This window comes from Eutrigla gurnardus (genome assembly GCF_963514095.1).
Source record: "Eutrigla gurnardus genome assembly, chromosome: 9".
Lineage (NCBI taxonomy): Eukaryota > Metazoa > Chordata > Actinopteri > Perciformes > Triglidae > Eutrigla > Eutrigla gurnardus.
Window position 1 is genome coordinate 27,750,547 of NC_139923.1, and position 22,734 is coordinate 27,773,280.

Below are 22,734 nucleotides of genomic sequence, written 5' to 3' on the forward strand. Positions count from 1 at the left end.
GTAAACAAATACAGGCCCCTCATGGCAGCCTGGCCCACACTTGACAGGGAAGAATCAGCTGCTAATGGAGCAGCTGGTCCTCATAAATGAGGTGATGACAGTCCAATAGAAAGGTTGGTATGTTCGGGGTGATTGTCACTTCCCACCAGCGTGGTGAAACGGCATGTATGTGACCTTAAGGTTAATTGTACTCTTTAAGTTCAGCCAAAACATGAATATTATTCCATCATTTAAAATGTTTTGAAAAGGAAGGGAGAGTTAATTGGTTTTATTCAGGATTACATGACTCTTATCACGTCTTGTCTCTGACATAGCGCTGCAAGAAACTCTTTCTCCAATTAAACAAAGGATCTGCAGTCTTCAAGGACCACACCATAATTATCTGCAGGATCATAAAAGGACCTTCCTGCCTACCTGATTTTTCTGAGCTCCTTCCACACAGGAAGGAGTCTGGTTAGCTGTTCTACTCCTCTATCAGCCATCCTCCAGCCCTCCAACCTGACACAAGAAGAGAAGGAACACATCCAACATCACAGATGACAACACATCTTTAATGACAGACTAAAATCACGTTAATTGCATCTGTTTATGTGCAGTGTGCTCACTCCATCTCCTCAGTTTGTGTGAGCCCCTCCATAGCAGCGAGGAGATCTAGCACACCGTTTGCTTGCGATGGTCCCACGGCTGTGGCAATCTTATTTAGCCTGGCACACACACACACACACACACACACACACACACACGATGCAGAAACAAAAGGTATAGTTTACTGTCAACGGAACAATAATATCTTCTGTGAAATAATTTGGTTCCAAACTGGGGGTGAATATCTCTCATGTGTGGAGGATTTGTATCCATGTAAGTATGATATGTATTTATATGCTGTGTAAACGGTATTTGACATCTGCAGTCTAAGGTCTGACCTTGCAGCTCGTCGGTGGGGAAGAGTTTACAACTTAACACTATGAGCGAACAGGGAATAGTTAATTTCCCGCAGGGGAGCGGGACTTGGCAGAGCGGACCCCCCAGATTTATGTGAAGTTCATATGAAGCCGATGACAAGCTGGTATGACAAGTCGCAGTTACAGTGGCTGCAATGTAAGCAGTAGCTTTGGCAGTTACAGGGATAGCAGCATCATAAATAGACCAGATTATTGGAGTGGCACTGGATACGTGTCAGTTCTAAGTGGAAGTGTATCGTGTAAGTGTATCACTGTGACTGTAGCAGTACATGTCTGCTTCAAATAGCTCGGGGGCTTAGTTCCATATATTAAATACATACTTACAACTATATAATGCGTATCCATACACAGGAAGCAGTAAAATGAATTAGCCCTCAGAATTACTTGGAAAGGTCATACGTTCTAATGGGACTGCTACTGGAGACCAGATGGTGGTTCTTACTTGAGACTGCGTAGAGAGCTGATATTCCTCAGTGCTTGTGCCAGGCACGGCATGCTCTCCTCACTCAGCTGCAAGGAGTCCAGACTTGGAGGTTCCCCCAGACACAAAATACAACATAAAAAAGACTTACTCGAAGACATTTTAAAAGACACTCTATATTTCTGTTTGTGCCTTACCAAAGGCCTTCCAGAGTGACACACTCTCTGAGTGCTTTGATGAGCTGCAGCCCTCCCGTCGCTGACCACTGACAATGAGACAGGCTAGAAAAGACAAGTCAATTGGTAACATGGTGGTGACTCATCCGTGAATATAATGTACACGTTTATGGAAATATTATGATGCTGGATGTTAAATACTTACGTGAGGGATCTTAGGCGGGGCAACATTCTGGTCATTATCTGGGAAGCCGTGTCACTAATCAGTCCTGACAGACTGGGAGAGGGATGATTTATTTATTTTATTTTATTTTATTTTTTAATGAAAATGCTCCAAACAAGTCGTAAGATGTGTGTGTTGCTCACTTAAAACACTGAATGGCTGTAGCCTGGAGCAAGGCCTCTGAGAGCTTCTCAACCACAGTCACACAAGCCTGTTTGGAACCAATACTGCAGAAGACAGAACACGTTGTTTGTTATGCTAGAACTGTAAGACTAAACATAATCGTGTCCAATGTGCTGGGGGAGCTCCAACCTGAGAGAAGTGAGATTTGGCAGCGAGGGCAGGACTGAACAGAGAAACTCAGCTCCCTCTATACCCAGGCTGTTGTGGGAGAAACTGTGAACAATGACAACATGATTTTCATTCTACATATATATTGTCTTGTGCTTATTATATTGATTCAGACAATGAAGCGTACTCACTCCAGCTCTCTCAGTGACAGACACCTCCCAATGATGCTCTCCATAGACACAAGCTGATAGCCCTCAACTGCACAGTCCACGAGGCTGGAGAAGAGGAGAGGTCAGAGCAGGACCAGGACAACCGCCAGAAACCTATGTGCTAGTATGATTTTCCTGCTAAAGTATTCCCCAAAACATTTGGATTTATTATTCTTAAGAATGAACATCTGGAAGGATTTGGTTTCACTAGACCCCAATTCAAAAACTAGTTTTTGTAATACCAAGTAAAGTTATCACTCTTGATGAAATATGTTAATTGTTTCTACTACTTTTAGTCCATAGTCAGTGTCTAGTTTTCTAGTTGTGATGGCACTGCTGCTTTAAAATCACATTTATGTCACGTACAGATGAACCTTCACACATCAAAAGATAGATGTGTTATAGTGCCAAACTCTGCATATAGCTCATTCAACGTTCACGTGAAGGAACAGCTATTCTGAGTGGAGGGGGATTTAATTTAATTATGCAAACTAAATATAATACCTGACGGAGGTCAGCTCAGTGGACTTCATCAAAGACAGGTGTAACGTAGTGTGGTGAACCCTGTGAATGAAGTACGGATAGTACTGTTAGTTACACACAGCAGGAGACATAAAGTACAGTGAATTCTAATATGTGTTTAACTACAAAGAGCACATCTCACTTGATTGTGTGTATGTTGCTGCTGACATTCAGACAGCGACACAACAGACTTACAGCTTCCTCAGATCGGATCCAACGTTCCTCAATACTGACAAGAAAGATAGTGTGTGATGCAAATCTGTATTTCAACAGTAAACATTTCAAGACGTTTTATTATTTGGACAGAAACACAGACATGTGTTTAGGTAAGAGTCAAAAAAATGAGGAGAAAAAGCAAAGTAAAAAAATAAAGAGAAAATCTAGAAGTTTTCCACTCATCACTCCTTTTATTAATTATGAAAATGAATATAAAGAAGCTACATCAGAATATTTCACTGCTATGTTCCTTCTCACCTGACACTGAGTTCTCTCTGACTGCTGCTCAACATTTCCACAAAGTTTTCAATTGCATCCGACTGCAGCAAATTGTTTTTGAACCTGTGGACAAACCACAGATTAATAAAATAAATGGTAGATGTCCTTCTGATCATATTCATATACACACATTCAATAATGATCATTTAAAAAACACATTTTCTTTAGTCTTGAGTGTTTTTCTTGTCTGTTTCATGAGACAATGAAATGCACCCAGAAGCTGAAGTTAACAGTATAAACTGGTCTGAAGATGGATGTGTACTTACACCAGTTTGGTCGGACTGGGACAGACAGACAGGATCTCTGCTAATCTGACCAGGTGGTCATAGTCCAACCTACCTTCTCCGACACTGGTAAACAAACAGGAAACACATCAAAGGGCCACATTTGGTTAAATGTACAAGTGAGGTTGAATGAAGTGTTTATCCATCAATAACACAGACTAACAGATTGATCCTGGAGGGTAAGGTTTGTGTCTTTTGTAAAAGGATTATGGTGGCTTTGAAGAGAGCAAAGATAACACCTACAGTGACAATGAATAAGTACCGCATACAACCCTATTTCAGCTAGTTACTGGTACGATTGTAATGTGGGATTCTTGTCCTACCTCAGCATTTTTACACAACCTTCATATTGTGTAAACCAGATGAGACACCTCTGCTTTGCTCCCAAACTACCAGCAGACACCAGAAAGTTGAGTCCACGGACAAACAGACAGACACATAAAAACATGTTCATGCTTGCAACAATATAGCTTGCTTATATGTTTTGTTCCCATTTTGATCACTAATTTCCACAAAGCGCAGACTTACCTGACGTCCACACGAGAGACGTCGTTACATGCACACAGTGTGTTGGCCACATCCAGCAGCCCCTGCTGGGTCAGGCCATTGTTGCTCAAACTGAGGATGAAAACACATTAAAGACCAGAAAGGTGTTATTCTATATTTAAACAATTCGTTTTCACTGGTTATATTGCAAGTAACAGCAACTACATACTGTGGCTGATATCTGGTGTTGATTTTCATATTGATATGTGAGAGTAACTCAAAGGAACTGTAATTAAATCAATATAAGAGATTGCATTCCTCTATCTGCAGCATTAAAATGTTTGACACATGTCCTGCTGCTTCTGTGTCTGTGAACTCCAAAATCAGTTGTTTTTAAATATGCCTAATCTGTCAAATCAGTTATTTACTCAGTATTATTTTGTAGTATTCTGGCTGCATCTCTAAATACGTTAAAAATGTATCTTACTTCACGTAGCTGGTGATTTTAAGATTTTGTAGAGAATCCAAAAAAAGCTTCAATCCCTCATCTCCCAGTTGGTTACTTGATAAACTGCAGACAAAAGAATGAAGGAGTCAACATGCATACCAATAGAGTGGAAGTTGGTGTCTGCTAGTGTATGAGTAAGGCGGGGTTTGTGTGTGGCACATACTCCAGCTCCGACAGTTGAGGCCCCTGCTGTAGGATCTCCAGCAGTCTCTCCAAGTCGTCACCTTTCAGGCTGAAGTGAGTGAACCTGTGTGAACACAAAGTCAGTCAGACAGAGAGACCGGCAGACGCTTCATCAGGGCTTTAAGACAGGAAGTTGTCCATTTCTGATCACAGACCTGCAGGCGGCTTGTTCTGCTTTCACACTGTCGAAATGGATGAAGGATTCAGTCTGAGGGCTGAAGTATTTATGGAAAACATTATCATTAGATATCAGTAAATAACCGTGCCTTTTTATTGTAGCCACAACAGAACAGACTGTATGCAGAAATAAACCAAAAACAATCGTACCTGAGCTCCACTGCTGTGACTCGCTGACTGAGAGTCAGATATCTGACCAACATCAGTGCTCCTGTTGTGGATGTGATGCTGCGGCTGACGCTGCACAACAAAAGGACGGGGTTGATTCAAATAAACAGAGAAGGTGGTAACAATTAAAAGATGGGCTAAATGGTTTTAACTACATAATATTTAATGACATCCCTCCTCAACATATGGAGAAATGACAATGCGTAGAATCATTATTTGATATTGAGTTTATTTACTTTTGTTATGTATTCATATTTATATTTCCACACATTCTATTACAGTGTCTTCATTGTGTGGCACGTCTCTGACTTCACATATAACAAGCACTATTTCGTGTTTACTTTGTCATTTATTCTATATCTTGGATTCTCATTTTAGATTTTATGCATTTTTATTTAAATCCATGTGTACGCCTCACTTGAGTCTTTTCAGTGACGTCATCTTCGGCAGGACCATCAGCAGGTTCTTGATAGCCTTGTCTGTCAATGGGCTGTGAGACAAACTGAAACAACATGAAAGTATACTCATTAAGTCTACCCATTCATCATCAGGAAATAATCAATTGTGGATTTGCAATAATCCAACTTACTCTAACTCCAAATGGGAGTGACAGTGGACCAACTGCCTACAGAATGCAGTTATACTGGACGGCAGGAGGCGGTTGTTGTTCATCCTACAGAATGAAAGAGGGGGAACATTTTCTTTTTTAAATAATGACTTGTGATAGATAATTATAATTATGTATTGGCTTACTGTACCTGAACGTCTTGTGCTGCTGTTTGTCGTCCCTAAAAACAGAGCATAGATTGAGCTTATTTGCGGCCACATGAAAAGACAGGGGTGGGATACAGATGTGGAGGATTTCAGCCTTTCTACCTTTGGTCAGCGCCGAACTTCAGGATGACCTGCTCTCCGTCTCCATAACTGTAAATCAAACAGGACACTATCAGTTTACAAGACCATTGTCTCCACAATCAGTTCATTTCTATGAAAATGTTTACGGCAAACAGACTGTATTTGTTTAACGGTTCGCCACGTCGGTGAAACAGGTGCTCACTCTGTTCTAATAAACTAATGAAATGCCTGAAATGCACACCCACGATTACCTGATGAAGATCTGTGTTAAGTTGTTATGGGAGCATAAAGCCTCAGCCAGCATCACCACCCCATCATTGCCAATCCCATTGTTACTGGCACTGAAAAACACACACAAAAACAATGAGCCACGAGGAAGGTCATGATTTCACTCTCAATAAGACATGCTGAATAACACCCTGGGATGAATGCAGTAGAGTCTCTCATTTAAACCGTGTGATGCATATCATTCAACATCACAATAGGACGTTAACGACCAGTCGTAAAGCTTAAAAGCGTCTGCTAAATGACCTAAATGTAAATGGTTGTATGTATTCTGGGTCTTACTTGATTTCCTGGATGCGACTAAGATGAGGCAGGGCCTCCAACAGCTTCCTTAGACCTTTGTTGCCTAAACAGTTGCTGGACAGACTGACAAACAAGGAAGTGGGATGAAATAATGTCAGAGACAACAAAGAGTACAACATGGGTAGCTGCCAAAATAAAATAAAAACCTAAGTATGGACATTTTGAAGTGGGATTGTTGGAAGTACTGGTATACAAAGTTTATTATTGTCAGTTTATTACCTACAGTTGAAGGCACCTAAGTGTACAGATTTTTTAGGTGGGTCTTTCTTTTAGGTGTCTAAAGTGTGTTTTGCTGGAGCCCCCGTCAACAGCAGTGCATTGCTTAGCTCCCGTCCTTCTATTTCTTCAGACTGAAGGATAAGTACCTCATACAGCCCAACTTCAAAAGACCAAAACTATCAATGTTAATGAAAGATTGCAGAAAATATAAAAAGCACAAAATAATGTTCCATGTAGATATATGATGATCATTAATGTGGTTCAGAGGCTAGGTTAACCATGTCACTATCATTAAGAATAACTATTAATAACATAGTGTGCATACAGATACTCACAATAAAACTACTGCTACTACGTGTATAACACATGCCAACAGCAGCACAGCAAGGAAAAACAACTACATGTGTGTTTTTTTGTCTCTTACTCCAGCAAAGTGAGATTAGGAGAAGTTCCCAAACTCCTCCACACTCTGTCCAGGTGAGAAGGCAGCAGACCACAGCAGCTGAGACTGACATAGGAAACAGTTTATCATTATGTATGTATAATGTATTAATGTACAGAGTTTGACATACGCTTACTGTACAAGCAGGAATTTGTTACAAACACATCTCAAACAACCACAACAAACACTCCCTTTGGTATACTGCATTGTTTAACTGAATGTCTCTCTACATTAACTCAGCCAGAAATCATGTTGCAACAGGATGCACCCAAATGCTTTTGCAATAAGTCTCAACCTGACTGGTGTTCCACATTTTCTTTCTGTTTACTTTACTTGCTAAAAGTTGGAAGTTACACAGTGACACTGTGTCAATAAATGAATACATACCTGAGCATTCTAGACATTTCCTTTGCAGGTTCTTCTCTCCCCCCAGAAAACACGATGGACACCTGGACAGGACTCTGTAGTCTGAAACGTACACATATCGTTACTTGACTGTGGGGAGAATTAAGTTAATAATCTATCTATTTCTATTACTACTAAACAATTCTGTATTTCATTAACATGACTATGTTGTTTCATAACAAAGCACTGAGGCTAAATCATATGATTTATACATTGCTGATCAGTGATGAGTGTTTCAGACGAATGACGTGAGTAACAAAAAATACTTTAATTGTTTGTACAGTATCTTTAATGATGTGTGCATGTGTTCCTTCATGGTATGTAATACACATTACGAGTGTTACCTGATATGAAGCTCCACCACAGCAGGACAATTAGAGAGCAGAGCAGTCAGAATCAGCAAACCCTCCACCGAATAGCAGCTGTCATTGGCACTGAGAGGGAAAGACACATCTGGACATCAACAAACTATAACGGTTTCATTCTAATGATGCTGAACACTGTTTTGTACTTGCATATCCTGAACCACTACAAGTAGTATTATAGTAAAAAAAGAATACATATAGCTTCATGTCACTCAGGTGCTCCTTTGTGATGGGTAGTTTGGTATGAATCCAGTCTTACATGATCTTTTTGGTGACGTTGAACTTTGGCAAAAACTGAGTGATCGTCCTCAGAGTTTCAACATCCATGCGGCCTCCAGACAAACTAGGACACACACATAACTCTGTTTGCATTTGATTGGAATAAAAAACTGTCTGTATTATAGGTTATCATGCTTGCAATGCAATTACTTCTTTACTTTAAAGATGATTCAAGATGATGATGTGATTAGGAGGATAAGACAATACTTCAATAAGTGGCGATTGTTATTGTACTCAATACTGCATTAATTTGTTTTGGTATTTTGGATCATTGGTAAGGTACTTAGCATTACTTACTCCAGGACAGACAAGGCGGGGCAATGTGTCAATGACTTTGCAAGTTTTTGCATCTCAGACTTGCTCCATTTCTGGCTCAACAAGCTGGAGAACAAATTGAAAAGCAAGATTAAATCGTATTCAAATGAATCAGGACATGAATAGACTGATTTAATCAATGGCTGTACAGCAGTAGTTCTGTCATAGATTCAGATGCCAAGATTGTAAAAAAGGTGCAAGCACATTGTTCAAAGGAGGAGCAAAGTTCTTCAAGGAAGCTGGTCGTTAGTAAAGATCTGGAAAGTGGTCAACATTTAATAACAGTGTCATTGTCTAATGGCTTACCGGACTGCTGGTTCAGATTTAGTTTTATGGCTGCAAAGAGGAATACACAAGACATGATTTCACTATGTACAGATTTATTTGATAAGGATGTAAATCATAGACTAACTATTAATTACGATTAAAAACTCACATGTGTGAATCCGAGTTTTGTGAGAAAGTCACTGTCAATTCCTTCACCCCACTGCAAAAACAATAGAAACATCTCTACTGTATAACAACATTTACAAGTTTACTTTTTGATGACTTTCAGGTCTATAAAGGAAGTTTGTTTGTGGCTGAGAAAGCATGTTTGGGGTGCAGACATTCTGATAGCATGTGGTGTGGGTGTGATCGTACTCTGCATGAACCCGCTGGATGTTCAAACATGAAGATGTTTTCCCAATGAGATAGTTCACTGCTTCCAGAGAGCTCTTGTTTTGACCCAGCCTGGAAGGTGAACAAACACACATACATACATCTTATGCACAGAATCAAGCTGCAAATCTGCAGAGATACTGGGGTTACTGAAAAATAACAAACTGCTCATCTCATTGGCAGTATATACTTACATTACCGAGGCCAGCCTTGGTAGTTTGGTAAAAATATCTGCGATGTGTTTGATCCCTCTGTCTTTCAGATTGTTGTTACTCAGGCTGTGAAACGCAGGGCAACAAAAGTATGGTGTTAAAGTTGAGACCTGCTGCCAAAATATTGATATATTATATGTGGTATCAGGAGTCAGCAACCCTATCAAATCAGAAACACAATCTGTTCACACATAGACAAACTGTCTATTTGATGGAGCAGTGAAATGATGTTGTAGCATACTTTATTTCAGTGATGCCCGGACAGCTGGGTAGAGCAGAGGCCAAACCAGCCGCTCCTGTGGCAGTCAGACTGGCACCAGAAAACCTGGAGGAGACGAGGAGAAAATCATCACTGGGACTGGAAAAGACATCATCCTAGGAAGATGACACATACAAACTTGAATCTTACTCTAGTTTTCTCAGGGCTGTGAATTTCGGCAAAATGTAGGCCAACTTCTCAGCGAATGTGTTGCCATACTTGCGGCTGTGAAAACTGAAGGCACACAAAGAGTGAAATGAAACATGCATTAAACAAAACGTCATGTTGGATTGGAATCTGAGGTGCAAATACTTCCCTAAAATATGTCAAATTTGTTGAGCAAAAGGGATTCATATCGAAATAATGCCACGCTATCAGCGACGAAATTAACCATAACTCTTCACATGGAGACGGAGAAAAGATGTTGGATATGAATATACGCTGCAAGAATATGAAAATCTATTATCAAAGTCACAGAAAATTCAGGTCAATACCAAACACAGACTAATGCACTTTAACATATTTCCCTGCGTGGGTTGATCCCTACATAGGCTTCATCAGTTCAGCCCTGGGGAACTAATACAAATCGTTTGGATGTGCACACACTTGAATTCTTTTTGGAACCATATTCATAAAGATGTGTCAGAAACACTATAGAAAGTTGTTACACAGGACTCTCACATATCAATGGTATGAGACTAAATATCTATGAGTAAACATTCTTATAGAGTTTAATAACAATGAAAGGAAATGAATACTATGAATTATCTCAGCAGAAAGAAAAGGTATAATTAGGTTAATTAACTGGAAATCCAAGCCCTCGCCTTCAATACGATCATGGTGTGATATGGCACCCCAGAAAACATTTTGTTCAGTATTAAATCTGGTGTAAAGAGTTCCATTATTCATCATTGTCTTTCAAGCTTATGAACACGAGCTTCAGTTTGTTTTTCTTACAGAAACTAGTTGTACGTTTTCTGTGTCCAGGCCGGTTTTACTTTGGACTCTTACCGGCTTTACTGTTTATTGTTTTATGTTTGAGTCGAGTTACACGTCGAAATGTGAGACGAGTGTGTGGGAGTCCTTTTTTAAAGTTGGCCTGATAAAACAGCCGTTAAATCCAATTCTTTTTGCTCTGGAGTCCAGACTACTGTATGTCTACTTGTTACAGAGACTAAGCCAACCAGGGAAACGCAGCAGGAAATGAATAGCTTGGGTCAGATTCACAGTATGTGGGACAGGTGGCCAGTGAGCTGAGGAATTTGAAAGGCAAAGCAGCAGCTCTGTCCGGAGTCACATTCACTGCTGCTGTTCAGCCGCTCTCTAAACATCCAGAAGCTATACTGACAGCTCAATCAGCATTACTGGGCAATTCCCATGCGTTACAGAGGTTTTCAACTGCTCATGCACCACGCCTGAAGAAAATCCTGAAGGTCCAAACGTACTGAAAGCGTTAAATGACATATGACGTGCATGGGATTTAAATGCCAACAACACAGAAAAAGGATTATGCTATTTAGGCAATATTTTTGTGTATTGCAGATACCCCATAAACGTTTAACTATCTGAATAAGGAAGTGGTTAAAAACTCTAATCTGGATGAAAGTTTAACTAGATGGTGTGAATGTAATGCAATCAGCTAGAGGGAAGAGGCATCACTCTGTTGTTGGGATTGTGAAAACCCTCGCTGTTGTACAGTGGTGTAACAGAGTGAAGCTTCTCTTACCTCATAAACAACCTTTGGCTAAGTACAGAATGAGGGAGGGAGCAAACAGGCCTGCAAGTTAAAATCTGAGTTTAAATTAAGTTGTGATAGCTGATGTGACCTACAGCTGGCACATTTTGTCATTTTACCTAGTGGAAGTCACATTAGTGTTCTTATTAATAATGTATTTATTTAATAAAATTGCATCCTCTGGGGAGAACCCTTTAGTTTTTTATTCCTTTTAGTGCTCTCCAAACTGGTCCTGTGGCTGAAAAAAAAACCCCATCTGAAACAGGTCGGAGTAGATTGATGCGTGACACTTTTTGTCCGTTTTCGAAATTCATTTAAAACAATAACTTCAAAACGCACGCACTTTCAGTGCATTTGGGCCTTAGGCCTCACATGTCCAAATGCAAGCTGTGGACTTACCTAAGGTAGTGAATGTACTGACACTTGGGCAGGACATCTAAACACTCCGAATCCATTGAACATGCTCGAAAGTCTAATCCAATGCCGTTATCACCTACTGAGTTAACTACAAAAGCCAGAGCATCAATATCACTTGGTGATAGTTGGATGTTGCGCAGCTCCAGGATGGGTCTCGTATACACAAGCTGCTTAGCTAGTTGGAGGTCCTGGCTTTCCTGGACACAGTGGCAAAGCTCCAATGTCTGGGAAGATGGAAGAGGGAAGGATCAGTAAAGAAGGAGCACGGGTAAAAGTTAACTAATTTGTCAGGACTCACCTTCGGTCCAGTCAAAGTGTTGCTGTGACAAAGGTTTTTTAGCAGTTTGAGAATGAGGGTTTGGCGTTTTTGGACCCAGCTTTGGCCTCCTGTTCCAGCTAAGTGAACTAAGGCTGGAGTGCAGTTTGGGGATGCCAGACCACACACATACAGGAGCAGAGAGTCAGTAAAGACTGTCCTCTGATCCGACTTGGTCATCCAGCGAGTTCTCAGGCTGAATCTAGAGAGCAATGAGGAAAAGGAGAGAGTAAAGTCAATATTAATTTGGTATATACATATTTATAAGATATATCTTTTAGTCCTGGTCCAGTTCCTGTTGAAACTGGGTTTTTGAAAACAAAACCAACATGGGGAAATCATATTGAGTGACTTGAATGGTTCTAACGTGGCTTTAGTGTTGTCTGATATCACAAAGAGCTTACTAAGAAATAAATGTTCAACATGTGTATTTACAGATGGTTTTATAACACACTTTGAACCATCTTTTGGCAGTTTAAAAAAAAAAGATTAAGATCTTTTACTTCAAAGTGTTGATTAAATACAGACTCAGTTCGTTTTTCCCGACACACTCTCTCCACCACACATTACTAGGCAGAAAGAAAAACACAGTTAATTCAATTTATAGTGTGGCCGTACACAAGGCGGCTTTTATTAGGTGACGGGTGGCCTCCTGCTGTGTGATGTCTGCTGTGTCAGTGCCTGCCCGTCTCGGCTGGCCCTGTGAGCCTCTGTGATTGGACCATCCACCTTGTGCCTGCATCAGTGAATTCGTGTGGCCCCCTTTTATGGAGAAAGGTCAGAGAGTGCTCAACTTACACGGTTCATCTTGTTCCACCGGCTAGGTTATTCTGGTATGTTCCCGATAGAGTGTTACATCATATGCTGAAATTCTATAGTACTCTGCACCATGTGTCGTTATTGAGATAATCCCAAAGTACCTCTGGTACACTTAAGGTGAGTTAAGGTGAGTATTAGGTTACAAGGTTCAAGTTGGGACACTGTAAGAAGTTTGCATTTACGTGACATGACGGTGGGTGCACAGGTGTAAACAGATTGTTTCAAATAAGGAACCGCAAAGCTCAGTGTTGGTATTCAGAAAATGTAGAAAATGAGGTCATATGTTACATGCTAGACTGTACATAAACATCCGTTTCCAGCGTCACGTTCAGCTGGTAATTTGGTGATTCTGTCAGCAGGCACAAACGTGATACGTGCACAGCAAACTAATAACGTTTTATAATGTGACAGTTGTAGCTAAATGCAATTCTAGTTGATGACATGCACAGCACCGGGCACAGCTCCATTTGGCTTCTCTGAATTCAGTTCCCTACCTCTTCTTGAGCCGCTCGTCGCTAACAGCAGCACTGGTCATGATTCTGAGTGCTGCCAAAAACTCCTGTAATGTCAGATGAATGAAGCGGTAGAAGTTGACGAGCATCCCATCCTCATGTCTGAGCTCCACCTAACAGGAATAAATGGACAAACACATTGTGTAGCATGTCACTAACAGGACAAGCAGTCTTCAGCAACGCTTTAATGTTTACTTCCCATCTTTTGCACCCGTGGTGAAGTTTTGAGGCTGATGTCAGAGTAAGGTTGGTCACCTTCAGCATATGATATAATTAAAACAGGACATTTTGTGAGAGCACAGTAGTATTAATAGTTGTGTTTAGCAGTGAGTTTGTGTGAGGATTAGCAGGTGAAAATACAAATCACCAAGAATTTGAGTAATTAACTGTTAAATCTTAGCAAACAAGTGTTCCAAATTCATACTGTTGCACACTAAAGTTTGCCCAAAATAGAGCACGGACGCTCCACCTCCTGCCCCCAACACGGAAACCGTACACCATAACTCCTCCTACAACTAAGACCGCCCTCTAGTTCCAGAAGAAGCCCTGCACACCCACAGATATGGAGAGAACATTCACACCTACTGTATAGTCAAGTCTGACCTGTGAGAAGAGCCCTGTCCTGACTGAAAACTCCAGAACTTCCCGAGGAATATCTTCTTCCATGAAGAGGATCTGGCTGTCCTCTAAGCCTTTCCAGGCCAGCTGACACAGCTTGCACAACTCAGATTGATACTGACTCAAGCACACAATACTGCACAAAGAGACAGAAAACACATAATAGAACAAAAAACAAGAATTTGCTGCACATTATAACATTAATGACAACGTGAAAGTGACATAAGGGAAAATTAACTATCATTAAAATCAAGACATATAACTAGATCGTTTCTCAAGAACATTCTCTGGAAACATTCATTGTTCTGCACAACACACATGCTACCATGTTCATACTGCATACTTTGTATAATCCTTGATTAAATCTTTCTGGGGGTTTTCCTGGATCACTTCTCCCTTTTTGTAAATGTGTTCAATAGCAAGCTCTGAACTCACCTTGTCAATCAGATTCAGTGAGACTCCGTGTTATGTGTGGCGTGTCAGTGGTGTGAAAGGGTGTTAATATGTTTAGTACTCTACTTAGCATTCACCTCTGTGGAGCTCCCGTGGTATTCGGGCTGTCATTGCCTCCTCTTTTATCAGGGTCACTGTTCAGAAAGGCACCAAGAACATTGAGGTAGATCTGGGTGAGAGTGGAGGGTATCAGGGTTTCTGGGGGTGGTAGCTGGGGTCGACCATTTGTTCCATCCATCATTATGTCCCCACTCACTCCTCCTTGATCTTCCCTTTGTACGTAACTTCCTCCTCCACAGCCCTCTTCTCCTCTTTCTCCTCCTGGAATCTGTACTCCTTTTTCTTCTCTTTCTCCTGCTTTTCTGCTCCTCTCACTTCCTCTTTCTTCTGGTATCTGCATCCTTACCGGGTGTCTCCCTTCCTGCAGTAAATGCTCCAGACAGATGCAGCAGATGTGGCAGAGAGCAGGGATTGATGACATGGCGAGCAGTTGTTGACTGGAAAGAAGGAGTTCTGCTGCCTGCACCCCGAGAGCTCTGTTTGCTGAGTGACCTTGTTAGATGAGACATAAATTAGTGTAAGCCCACTGAAATTAAAGATGCCTTATCAAACCTCTTCTATGACATGTGGACTGCAGCTGTTCAGACAGCTCTTGGTTGACATATCCCTGACTCTCTTCTTACTGTTACTTAACCTACAATACCTAAAACATACATAGTAACTATAATAACTTAATACATGTGAGAATCAAACCAAATTAATTGTTTTAACACTAGCTTTAACATATTCTGTTTGCATTCATAATAGCCATGAATTCACACCCATAAAGTCAGATAACAAAAGGCCAAAATTAATGTAGCGGAGCCAAGATTTCCTGACTTTTAATCCTAAAAACACTTGATGGTATTCTTCTCCCTGATGACATTAGTAAAAGCTATTTTCTCAAATTTTAGAAAGCAACATAACACGTTTCAAACTGTTTCCACTGGTTATATAGAACCCCTGCCGACAAGTAGAGTTTATGGAATTACCCTAATACCAAATGCAAAGGAATTGGAAATACAACTAGTAAAACTATGTCACATATAGCTACATTTGTAAGCGACAGTATGTCAAACTAGGGGCGGCATGATGCATTGATGATGTGATGCAGTGATAGGGGGGTTTAGCTCAGGAGGTAGAGCGGGTTGGCTGGCAACCGCAAGATCGCCGGTTCGATCCCCTCCTCCTCCTCCGTGCCTGGTGTCCCGGAGCAAGACACCTCACCCTAATTGCTCCTGACGAGCTGGCTGTGGTTGACTCCGCCGTTGGTGTGTGAATGTGTGCATGAATGGGTGAATGTCAGTCATTCCTGTAAAATGCTTTGGATAAAAGCGCTATATAAATGAGGACCATTTGATGAGCATTGTAACCTCACAGCAAGCATGCATGTTCACCCCATGTCAGTATGCGTTTTCTGCTCTTTGTTATTCTCCTCCCACAACCCAAAGCCATGCAGGTAGGTTTAATAGGTTTAATAGTAGGTTTCTCTGTCTCTATAGTCTCCTTCAGATATGCACTGCAACCCTGAACGTATCTTCACATTACCCAGAGGAGCTGTATATGTCTGAATTATTTGGACCGGACATTAATCAGCCTTTATACCACCAGCGACATCGACTCCTCTTCATCATTGAGAGGGTTGTCTTACACAGAACTGCCAGGGCCAGTTTTGACGGTTGCCTCTCGACTGTCTTTTGACCTTTTAGTAATTTCAAAATTACACTCATTCTGCTGTAATCGACAACTGAGGAGTCGGAGTCCCACCGCATTCAGCCAAAGCTGGCGTTACCATTTCATGCTATGTGAAGTCCTACCAAATTGTATTTTCTAACAATGATTTACTACTTATTTTTAAATAATTGTACTCTGATATGTACATGTAATAAATAATCTGGCCTAAGTAACATTACATTATATTTTTAGTTAAGGGCTTGGGTCAGTTGGAGGTTAATTTTATTCACTAATGGATGGATGGATGGATGGATGGATGGATGGCAAACTAGCCGCTAACCTTCAATGTAGATTTATCTCAAAGCGAAATAACAAATATCACAAAAAGCATGCATGTTTTTACCTTTTAGTCCAAAAAAGTTGTCCACATATTCCTTGATCTCACGGCAGTCCCATCCCAGCAGCTCCCCCACTTTATCTGATATTCCTTCTAAATCGATGGCATCACGTACACGACAGGTGACCACCACAGTACATCCTGGAAGAAGCTGACGATGTAAAAGCCCTGAGATGAGGTCTGCAACAGGCTGAGGCTTTTCTGGGTGCAATAGCTCTCTCTTGACCACTCCGGTGAGTTTGCTGTTAAACTCGTCATAACCATCCAACACCCAACAGCTTTGCTCTGGATTGGCAAGGAGGTAATCCACTATGGCTTCCTGCTCGAAATACACAAATATAACACAGAATGTATAAGTAATGTAACAATAACAGCAGAAAAGTATTAGTTCACCTTCTTCCTAGGAAACGAACAAATGGAGCCTTATATAATCAACCCTCTACTCTTTAAATAAGACGTAGTGTTTTTGATACGGTTTTGCGATTGTTTGCCAGTAGCATTACAAAAAGAACTACAGGCCCGTTTTTATTGAACTTGGTGGAAGGGTATAGCACGAGCCATGGAAGAACCTAAAACATTTTGGAGTGAATTTAATCATGGGGCGGATACACACTTTATTTTTCACTCATTGAAACATCTTTGGCAGAGGTCTGTGCTCCTCTAGTTTCATTTTGATTGAAAGTTGACATATTTATTAAATGTATGAATACAGATTTATGAATGTTCCCATCAGGACCAACTCTTAGCACTACTCTTTATAAATACAGTCCCTGATCAGACCTGAGAGCCGTCTGATCTGAGCTATTATACTCAATGTAATCTGCTGCTGCTTTCAAATTAAATTTAGGCACTGTTCTATCATTGCTATCTGCATACCTTTTGGTCGGCGCTCCCTTTCAAGGGGAGGTAGTGTCGGAATAGCAGCTCAGACAGCGTGAGAGGGCGGGACAGTATGCTGAGCTGACGGAACTCCAGCAGGACGAACAGGTATGATGAAGGGATCGGGCCCTACATGATATGAAAGTGAGAGACAAAATGAGATCATTAACAATTAAAAGGGCATTCCACCAACTTCACAATTGTCTGAAAAAAAGTTGTATAAAGCCTGGTTGAGTTGCATTGTGGGTAAAGGGGGTGGGTTTTTTTATTTTCTTATTGAAGACATCATGAGCACAACAAAATTGGTGAAATGCTCTTTTAAAAACCCAAAGATCACACACCACATGTAGAAAACATCTCTATTGTTCCAGAGTAGGTTATTCTTCCCCTTTTTTTCTTGGTAATAAAGTTTTTTACACAGAATATCCCATATAATGATGCAAATATGTATTTTTAAAAATGATTGAATGATGAATAATGTAAACGTACTATTCCTTGTGCCCACTGCTGTCCTAAACAGGACATCAGCAGAGTTTTTCCTGATCCAGCCTGGCCAACAAGAACTGTCACCTTCCCCACACATCCCTGGAAGAAGGTCCCCAATGTCACTCTGGAATCCATAGACCCGTAATCCCGAGCAGGCTCTGAGTTAAGTGAAACAAATCTCAAATTATTGGAGAGCAGATTAGAACAGAGTTCTCTTTTCTTAGTTATTTTCTTAAGTCGGTTCTTTTTACACCTACATGTACAAATTGAGCAGATTCTTAACGTACAAAGAGGAAAAGGAAGTAATGATAACCTGGTTTTCCGCCCGCTTTGTCTGCTGATCCAGGGGTTTGATGAGGTCTGTCCCTGCCTCTGTTTGCCATTTTAAGGCTGACCCACACATTCTCCAGCTGGACCTCCTTCAACAGGCCCTCTTTGAATCGCTCCCACCGCCTGTGCAGTAAACGCATCACTGCAGCAATGTACTGCTCCCAGTAATCTGCAGGTACAATACCATATTAAACAAGTTATTTTTGGAAGTTTCTCTGTTGTATGTGTTCTTAAACTCCTAATTAGCATAGGTCAATGCTCTGCCAGTCCACATAAAAGGACAGGGCTTTGTGTGCATACAGAAGTTGAGAAGAAAAGTTCAGAGAATTAAGTCAAGAAAGCCCCAATGTAAGCCTATGGTGGAGCACTGGATTCCAATGTTTCCTCCTTAGGGCACGATCAGCAATATCTTGCAGCAGCCGTAAATATACCACTGTGCTGGGTCTAGGGTTCAGAAAAAATACTACTTTGGGCTATAAATAGCATGATAAACCACTAATTATTGGATGCTCCCTATGAATATACCTGATGTAAATTGAAGTGTTAATGCAAATGCTTTGTTAAATAATGAAAATGATTAACAAAAAACGATACATGATGAAATATATATATATATATATATATATATATATATATATATATATATATATATATATATATATATATATATATATATATTGCCATTTAATCATAATATTAAATCATAATAATCATAAAACTGTAGAATTAACCCCAATAAAAAACAGCAGCCGTATTTTTAATATGCCGCACGCCACAGGGCCAGATGGTTCCTTGTGTCTTATATGTATTTGCAGTTCCAACATATGTAACAAAGTTATTTTAGAATGTTCAAAATTCAAGATACAACATTTAGAAAAGTCAAAGAAATTTGAATATTTGGTGAGAAAAGCTCTGAAAAGAAAGGAGGACCTGGTCATTGGTTCAGTAAATCTGAACATGAGAACTGGTTAAGCCTGGTAACACGACACTCCGTAAAAGAGACATAGTTAAGATGCCTGGTTAACTGCCACAATTAATAGAACATCACTGTGGAATGGAAACATCCCCTTCTGTTTGCTTTCAGGGTTTACTATGAGTTTTATGGTTGCAGTTTGATGGTGTAAGCAAGCAACACTTACGACAGTAAGTAACCTGTCAAAGAAGAGCAAGTGTTTAATGACCAGTCATTAAGGACAGCACGTTAAAGGGGGTGACGTGTCCAAACATCAACCTACATGAGACTTTAAGTGGAATTTATTATGACAACTGGATACAATGTTTTGAGATGGAAACCAGTAATTCCAATGAGCAACCAACACATACATTTTGTTTTTCACCCTTCCTGGTTTCTTCCATGTAAGTCATGGCATTTATGATTTAGTGTCTCCTTTTATAGCCCTGCCAGCCCACCCCATTTACTTTGCATTGAAATGTCAAACTCAAAAGGAGCTTTTCTCAGCTCTACAATCATTAAACAAATAACTTTGTATGAAGGAAAATGCTTATTTGCATGCAGTGCAATGTTACAGCAGCAATGCTGACAATGCTACACCTTATCCAGTCTTTGTAATAGATCCTTGTGCGTAAAAGAGTGAATTTTAGTTTGTATCTGCAGTGTAACAAGACAGAAGTTTTGTGGTTGTGTTATGTGCTACCAGTCCTTGGGCGTTTCATAAGCTGCTCCATAGGCAGAGATGACGACTTCCCATCCATTACACTGGGACCCGAATCTTCATTCACATCTACAATGCAGGAAAAACAGAAACAATTAGGGGTGGGACTATATGCTAAATAATATATATAAAATCCAATTGGTTTATTACAATCCTACAAGTGTTGAGTTTTTCCCCCCGTCTTAAACAATAACAAAAGTTGAATTATACTCTTCAACCTATCATGAGTCACATTTCCAAAGACAATGCAAATCAAATGTCAGTCAGTCAGTCTTTTATAACATTCATTTCAGGTGCATCAAAAAGTACATAACATGTACAATAGAGGTATCCATTGTCTACCGCTTATCCTGTATTTAGGGTCACGGGGGGGGGGGGGGGGGGGCTGGAGCCGATCCCAGCTGTTTGGGCGAAGGCAGGGTACACCCTGGACAGGTAACCAGTCTATAGCAGGGCCGCCATTCACGCTCACATTCACACCTACGGGACATTTAGAGTCATCAATGAACCTATCCCCATCCTGCATGTCTTTGGACTGTGGGAGGAAGCCGGAGAACCCGGAGAGAACCCACGCTTACACAGGGAGAACATGCAAACTCCACACAGAAGGAACCCGGGCTGACCCGGGAATCGAACCCAGGACCCTCTTGCTGTGAGGCGAGAGTGCTACCCACTACACCACCGTGCAGCCCTTTGAGTAAACTTATTTACTTATATTTATATATTTTTTGCTTGTTTTAATGGGATTTGTTATAATTATTTTTTTATGTCTCTTTCCAAGCACTTTGAATTGCCTTGCTTTTTAATATCATCCAGTAAAAAACATTGCGATTAATAAGGGAATTGATTTTTTTTCCCCACTGCTACGCTCCTAAATTTGTTCTTATGTTGCACACTATTGTGAGGCTCTCACTTCCATCCATCCATCCATCTTCTACCGCTTATCCTGTATTTAGGGTCACGGGGGGCTGGAGCCGATCCCAGCTGTCATTGGGCGAAGGCAGGGTACACCCTGGACAGGACGCCAGTCTATCGCAGGGCCGAGGCTGTCACTTATACTTTCTAAATCATCATGAAAATAAAAATAAAAAAAAGAACAACGGAAAGGCCGGGAATTCCCAGAGACATGCATGCTGGTTGTTGCTGCTTCGCCCTCCAGCTGCCGTTTACTTTCACTTTGCCTCTTTAGTCAAACAGGCTTTATCCGCTGTGGGGCTCTACTATAAACAAAGTAGTAAAGTAAGATAATACAAACTTGCCCCACATTGTATTAAATGTGTATAATCTTCCAGGAAGGTTTTATTTTGTGAGCTGCTTTGTTCTGCTCAAATTTTGTATGTACATTTTTATTCCGATTGTTTTGTCTGTGTGATTTTTTTTAATTTTTTTTTGCCACACAACCAGTGTTGTAATAAGAGGTGCTTTCCATTCATCAGTTCCGTTTCAAATAATCGGTCACAGCTCATGCCCTGCGTCATATCTGTTACATTAAGCATCATTACACATTTTTTACGTTTAATTTTTGCAGTTTTATTTTACATTTCTGCCTTGTGTGTAAACATTAACTTTAATGCCTTGTTAAAATTACTGCACAGTTGACCACTGGAATTAGTTTTGGCTCTCACATAGCAAACTGTAAATGCTTATTGCTTAATTTCATACTCACTCATTTCATATCCAGCCACTGACATGAGCCTCGACTCGAGGCGCATGGGGATGGTTTCACACAAGATGCACATGCTCTGCAGGAAGTTTCTGCAATCTGCAGCGTCGGCAGCACTGAAGTACTCCAACATGGCTTTTACGTGTTCTGTTAGTGATGCAGCAGAAGAGCTACTGGGTGCCGGGTTAAAGTCCCACCCAGCATCCCTGGGTACCATTTGGCACAACTTCATTATGGTGGCGGGTGTCTCACCGCTGAGGATCTGGAGCAGTTCGAAGGATTCCTGAGCCAAGACGGAGTTGACATTTTCGTTGTCAGGCTCAACCTCCTCATCCATGGTCAAACTCCATTGGCTGATAAATAAACAAGTAAAAATGAACTCAAGAACACACATACACATCTCAAAGACAGCTTTGACTTAAAGAATATGCAACTTAACTAAATAAAACATGTAAACTGGTGGGGAGACTACATTTGTTATTGTTCCAATGTGCCATTAAAAAGGTTTCACCCACTTAACACCTCTGGGCTATGAACCTAAAGGCCTTTTACTATTAAATATGACTTCATATTGGCTTGATCGGACCTCATCAACGGCCTATTTGTTTCCTCAGTGAGTAAATGGACAAGTTTGCGTTCATTTATTTCACTCGTGCTCTGGTCGGTTTTCTACTTCCTATTACTTGCTTGGTAGTTTTAATTCATACTTTTGTTAAATTAAGATGAAGTGCTACTTTTGAAGGATTCGAAATGTCGATTAAAAATAAAAACATCACATAATAGATGCTTGCGTCTGTGAAACGCGTTTTAATACGTGCTCGTTTTCTGTAAATAGCTCGTGCGCATTAAAGTCTGGTTCTACTTTAATACTATATTTATGGACGGCCTTTACTTTTTGGCGTCTTCTTTTGAACTGTCCCTGTGAAATGTCTCCTGAAAGTATTTCCAGCCGAGGTCATTTAAGGTAACGAGCACATCATCGTGGTGCGACTTCTATCTGCACCCATGCAGACGCGCGC

General features: G+C 40.6%; 1 protein-coding gene across 1 annotated transcript in view; it reads right to left on the reverse strand.

Moving 5' to 3' along the window:
* cpne2 (copine II) overlaps positions 1-22,700 on the reverse strand; it is a 55,355-nt gene extending 32,655 nt beyond the window's left edge. The window contains exons 1-47 of the mRNA XM_084018434.1: positions 22,586-22,700; positions 21,719-22,068; positions 20,035-20,121; positions 18,363-18,548; positions 18,053-18,207; positions 17,561-17,692; positions 16,691-17,003; positions 14,652-15,126; positions 14,107-14,257; positions 13,486-13,616; positions 12,155-12,374; positions 11,839-12,080; positions 9,855-9,938; positions 9,687-9,770; positions 9,428-9,511; positions 9,216-9,305; positions 9,010-9,060; positions 8,880-8,909; positions 8,556-8,639; positions 8,239-8,322; positions 7,959-8,048; positions 7,597-7,677; positions 7,192-7,275; positions 6,528-6,611; positions 6,212-6,301; positions 5,982-6,029; positions 5,864-5,893; positions 5,695-5,778; positions 5,524-5,607; positions 5,088-5,177; positions 4,916-4,975; positions 4,741-4,824; positions 4,557-4,640; positions 4,112-4,201; positions 3,907-3,972; positions 3,566-3,649; positions 3,279-3,362; positions 2,947-3,033; positions 2,787-2,846; positions 2,265-2,348; positions 2,095-2,178; positions 1,926-2,009; positions 1,765-1,836; positions 1,581-1,664; positions 1,405-1,488; positions 606-704; positions 415-498 (exon numbers count right to left, since the gene is read on the reverse strand). Coding sequence (XP_083874560.1) covers positions 415-498; positions 606-704; positions 1,405-1,488; positions 1,581-1,664; positions 1,765-1,836; positions 1,926-2,009; positions 2,095-2,178; positions 2,265-2,348; positions 2,787-2,846; positions 2,947-3,033; positions 3,279-3,362; positions 3,566-3,649; positions 3,907-3,972; positions 4,112-4,201; positions 4,557-4,640; positions 4,741-4,824; positions 4,916-4,975; positions 5,088-5,177; positions 5,524-5,607; positions 5,695-5,778; positions 5,864-5,893; positions 5,982-6,029; positions 6,212-6,301; positions 6,528-6,611; positions 7,192-7,275; positions 7,597-7,677; positions 7,959-8,048; positions 8,239-8,322; positions 8,556-8,639; positions 8,880-8,909; positions 9,010-9,060; positions 9,216-9,305; positions 9,428-9,511; positions 9,687-9,770; positions 9,855-9,938; positions 11,839-12,080; positions 12,155-12,374; positions 13,486-13,616; positions 14,107-14,257; positions 14,652-15,126; positions 16,691-17,003; positions 17,561-17,692; positions 18,053-18,207; positions 18,363-18,548; positions 20,035-20,121; positions 21,719-22,052 — 5,156 coding nt within the window. The 5' untranslated portion in view covers positions 22,053-22,068; positions 22,586-22,700. The remainder of the gene's footprint in view (positions 1-414; positions 499-605; positions 705-1,404; positions 1,489-1,580; positions 1,665-1,764; positions 1,837-1,925; positions 2,010-2,094; positions 2,179-2,264; positions 2,349-2,786; positions 2,847-2,946; positions 3,034-3,278; positions 3,363-3,565; positions 3,650-3,906; positions 3,973-4,111; positions 4,202-4,556; positions 4,641-4,740; positions 4,825-4,915; positions 4,976-5,087; positions 5,178-5,523; positions 5,608-5,694; positions 5,779-5,863; positions 5,894-5,981; positions 6,030-6,211; positions 6,302-6,527; positions 6,612-7,191; positions 7,276-7,596; positions 7,678-7,958; positions 8,049-8,238; positions 8,323-8,555; positions 8,640-8,879; positions 8,910-9,009; positions 9,061-9,215; positions 9,306-9,427; positions 9,512-9,686; positions 9,771-9,854; positions 9,939-11,838; positions 12,081-12,154; positions 12,375-13,485; positions 13,617-14,106; positions 14,258-14,651; positions 15,127-16,690; positions 17,004-17,560; positions 17,693-18,052; positions 18,208-18,362; positions 18,549-20,034; positions 20,122-21,718; positions 22,069-22,585) is intronic.
* Positions 22,701-22,734: the final 34 nt, after the last annotated feature.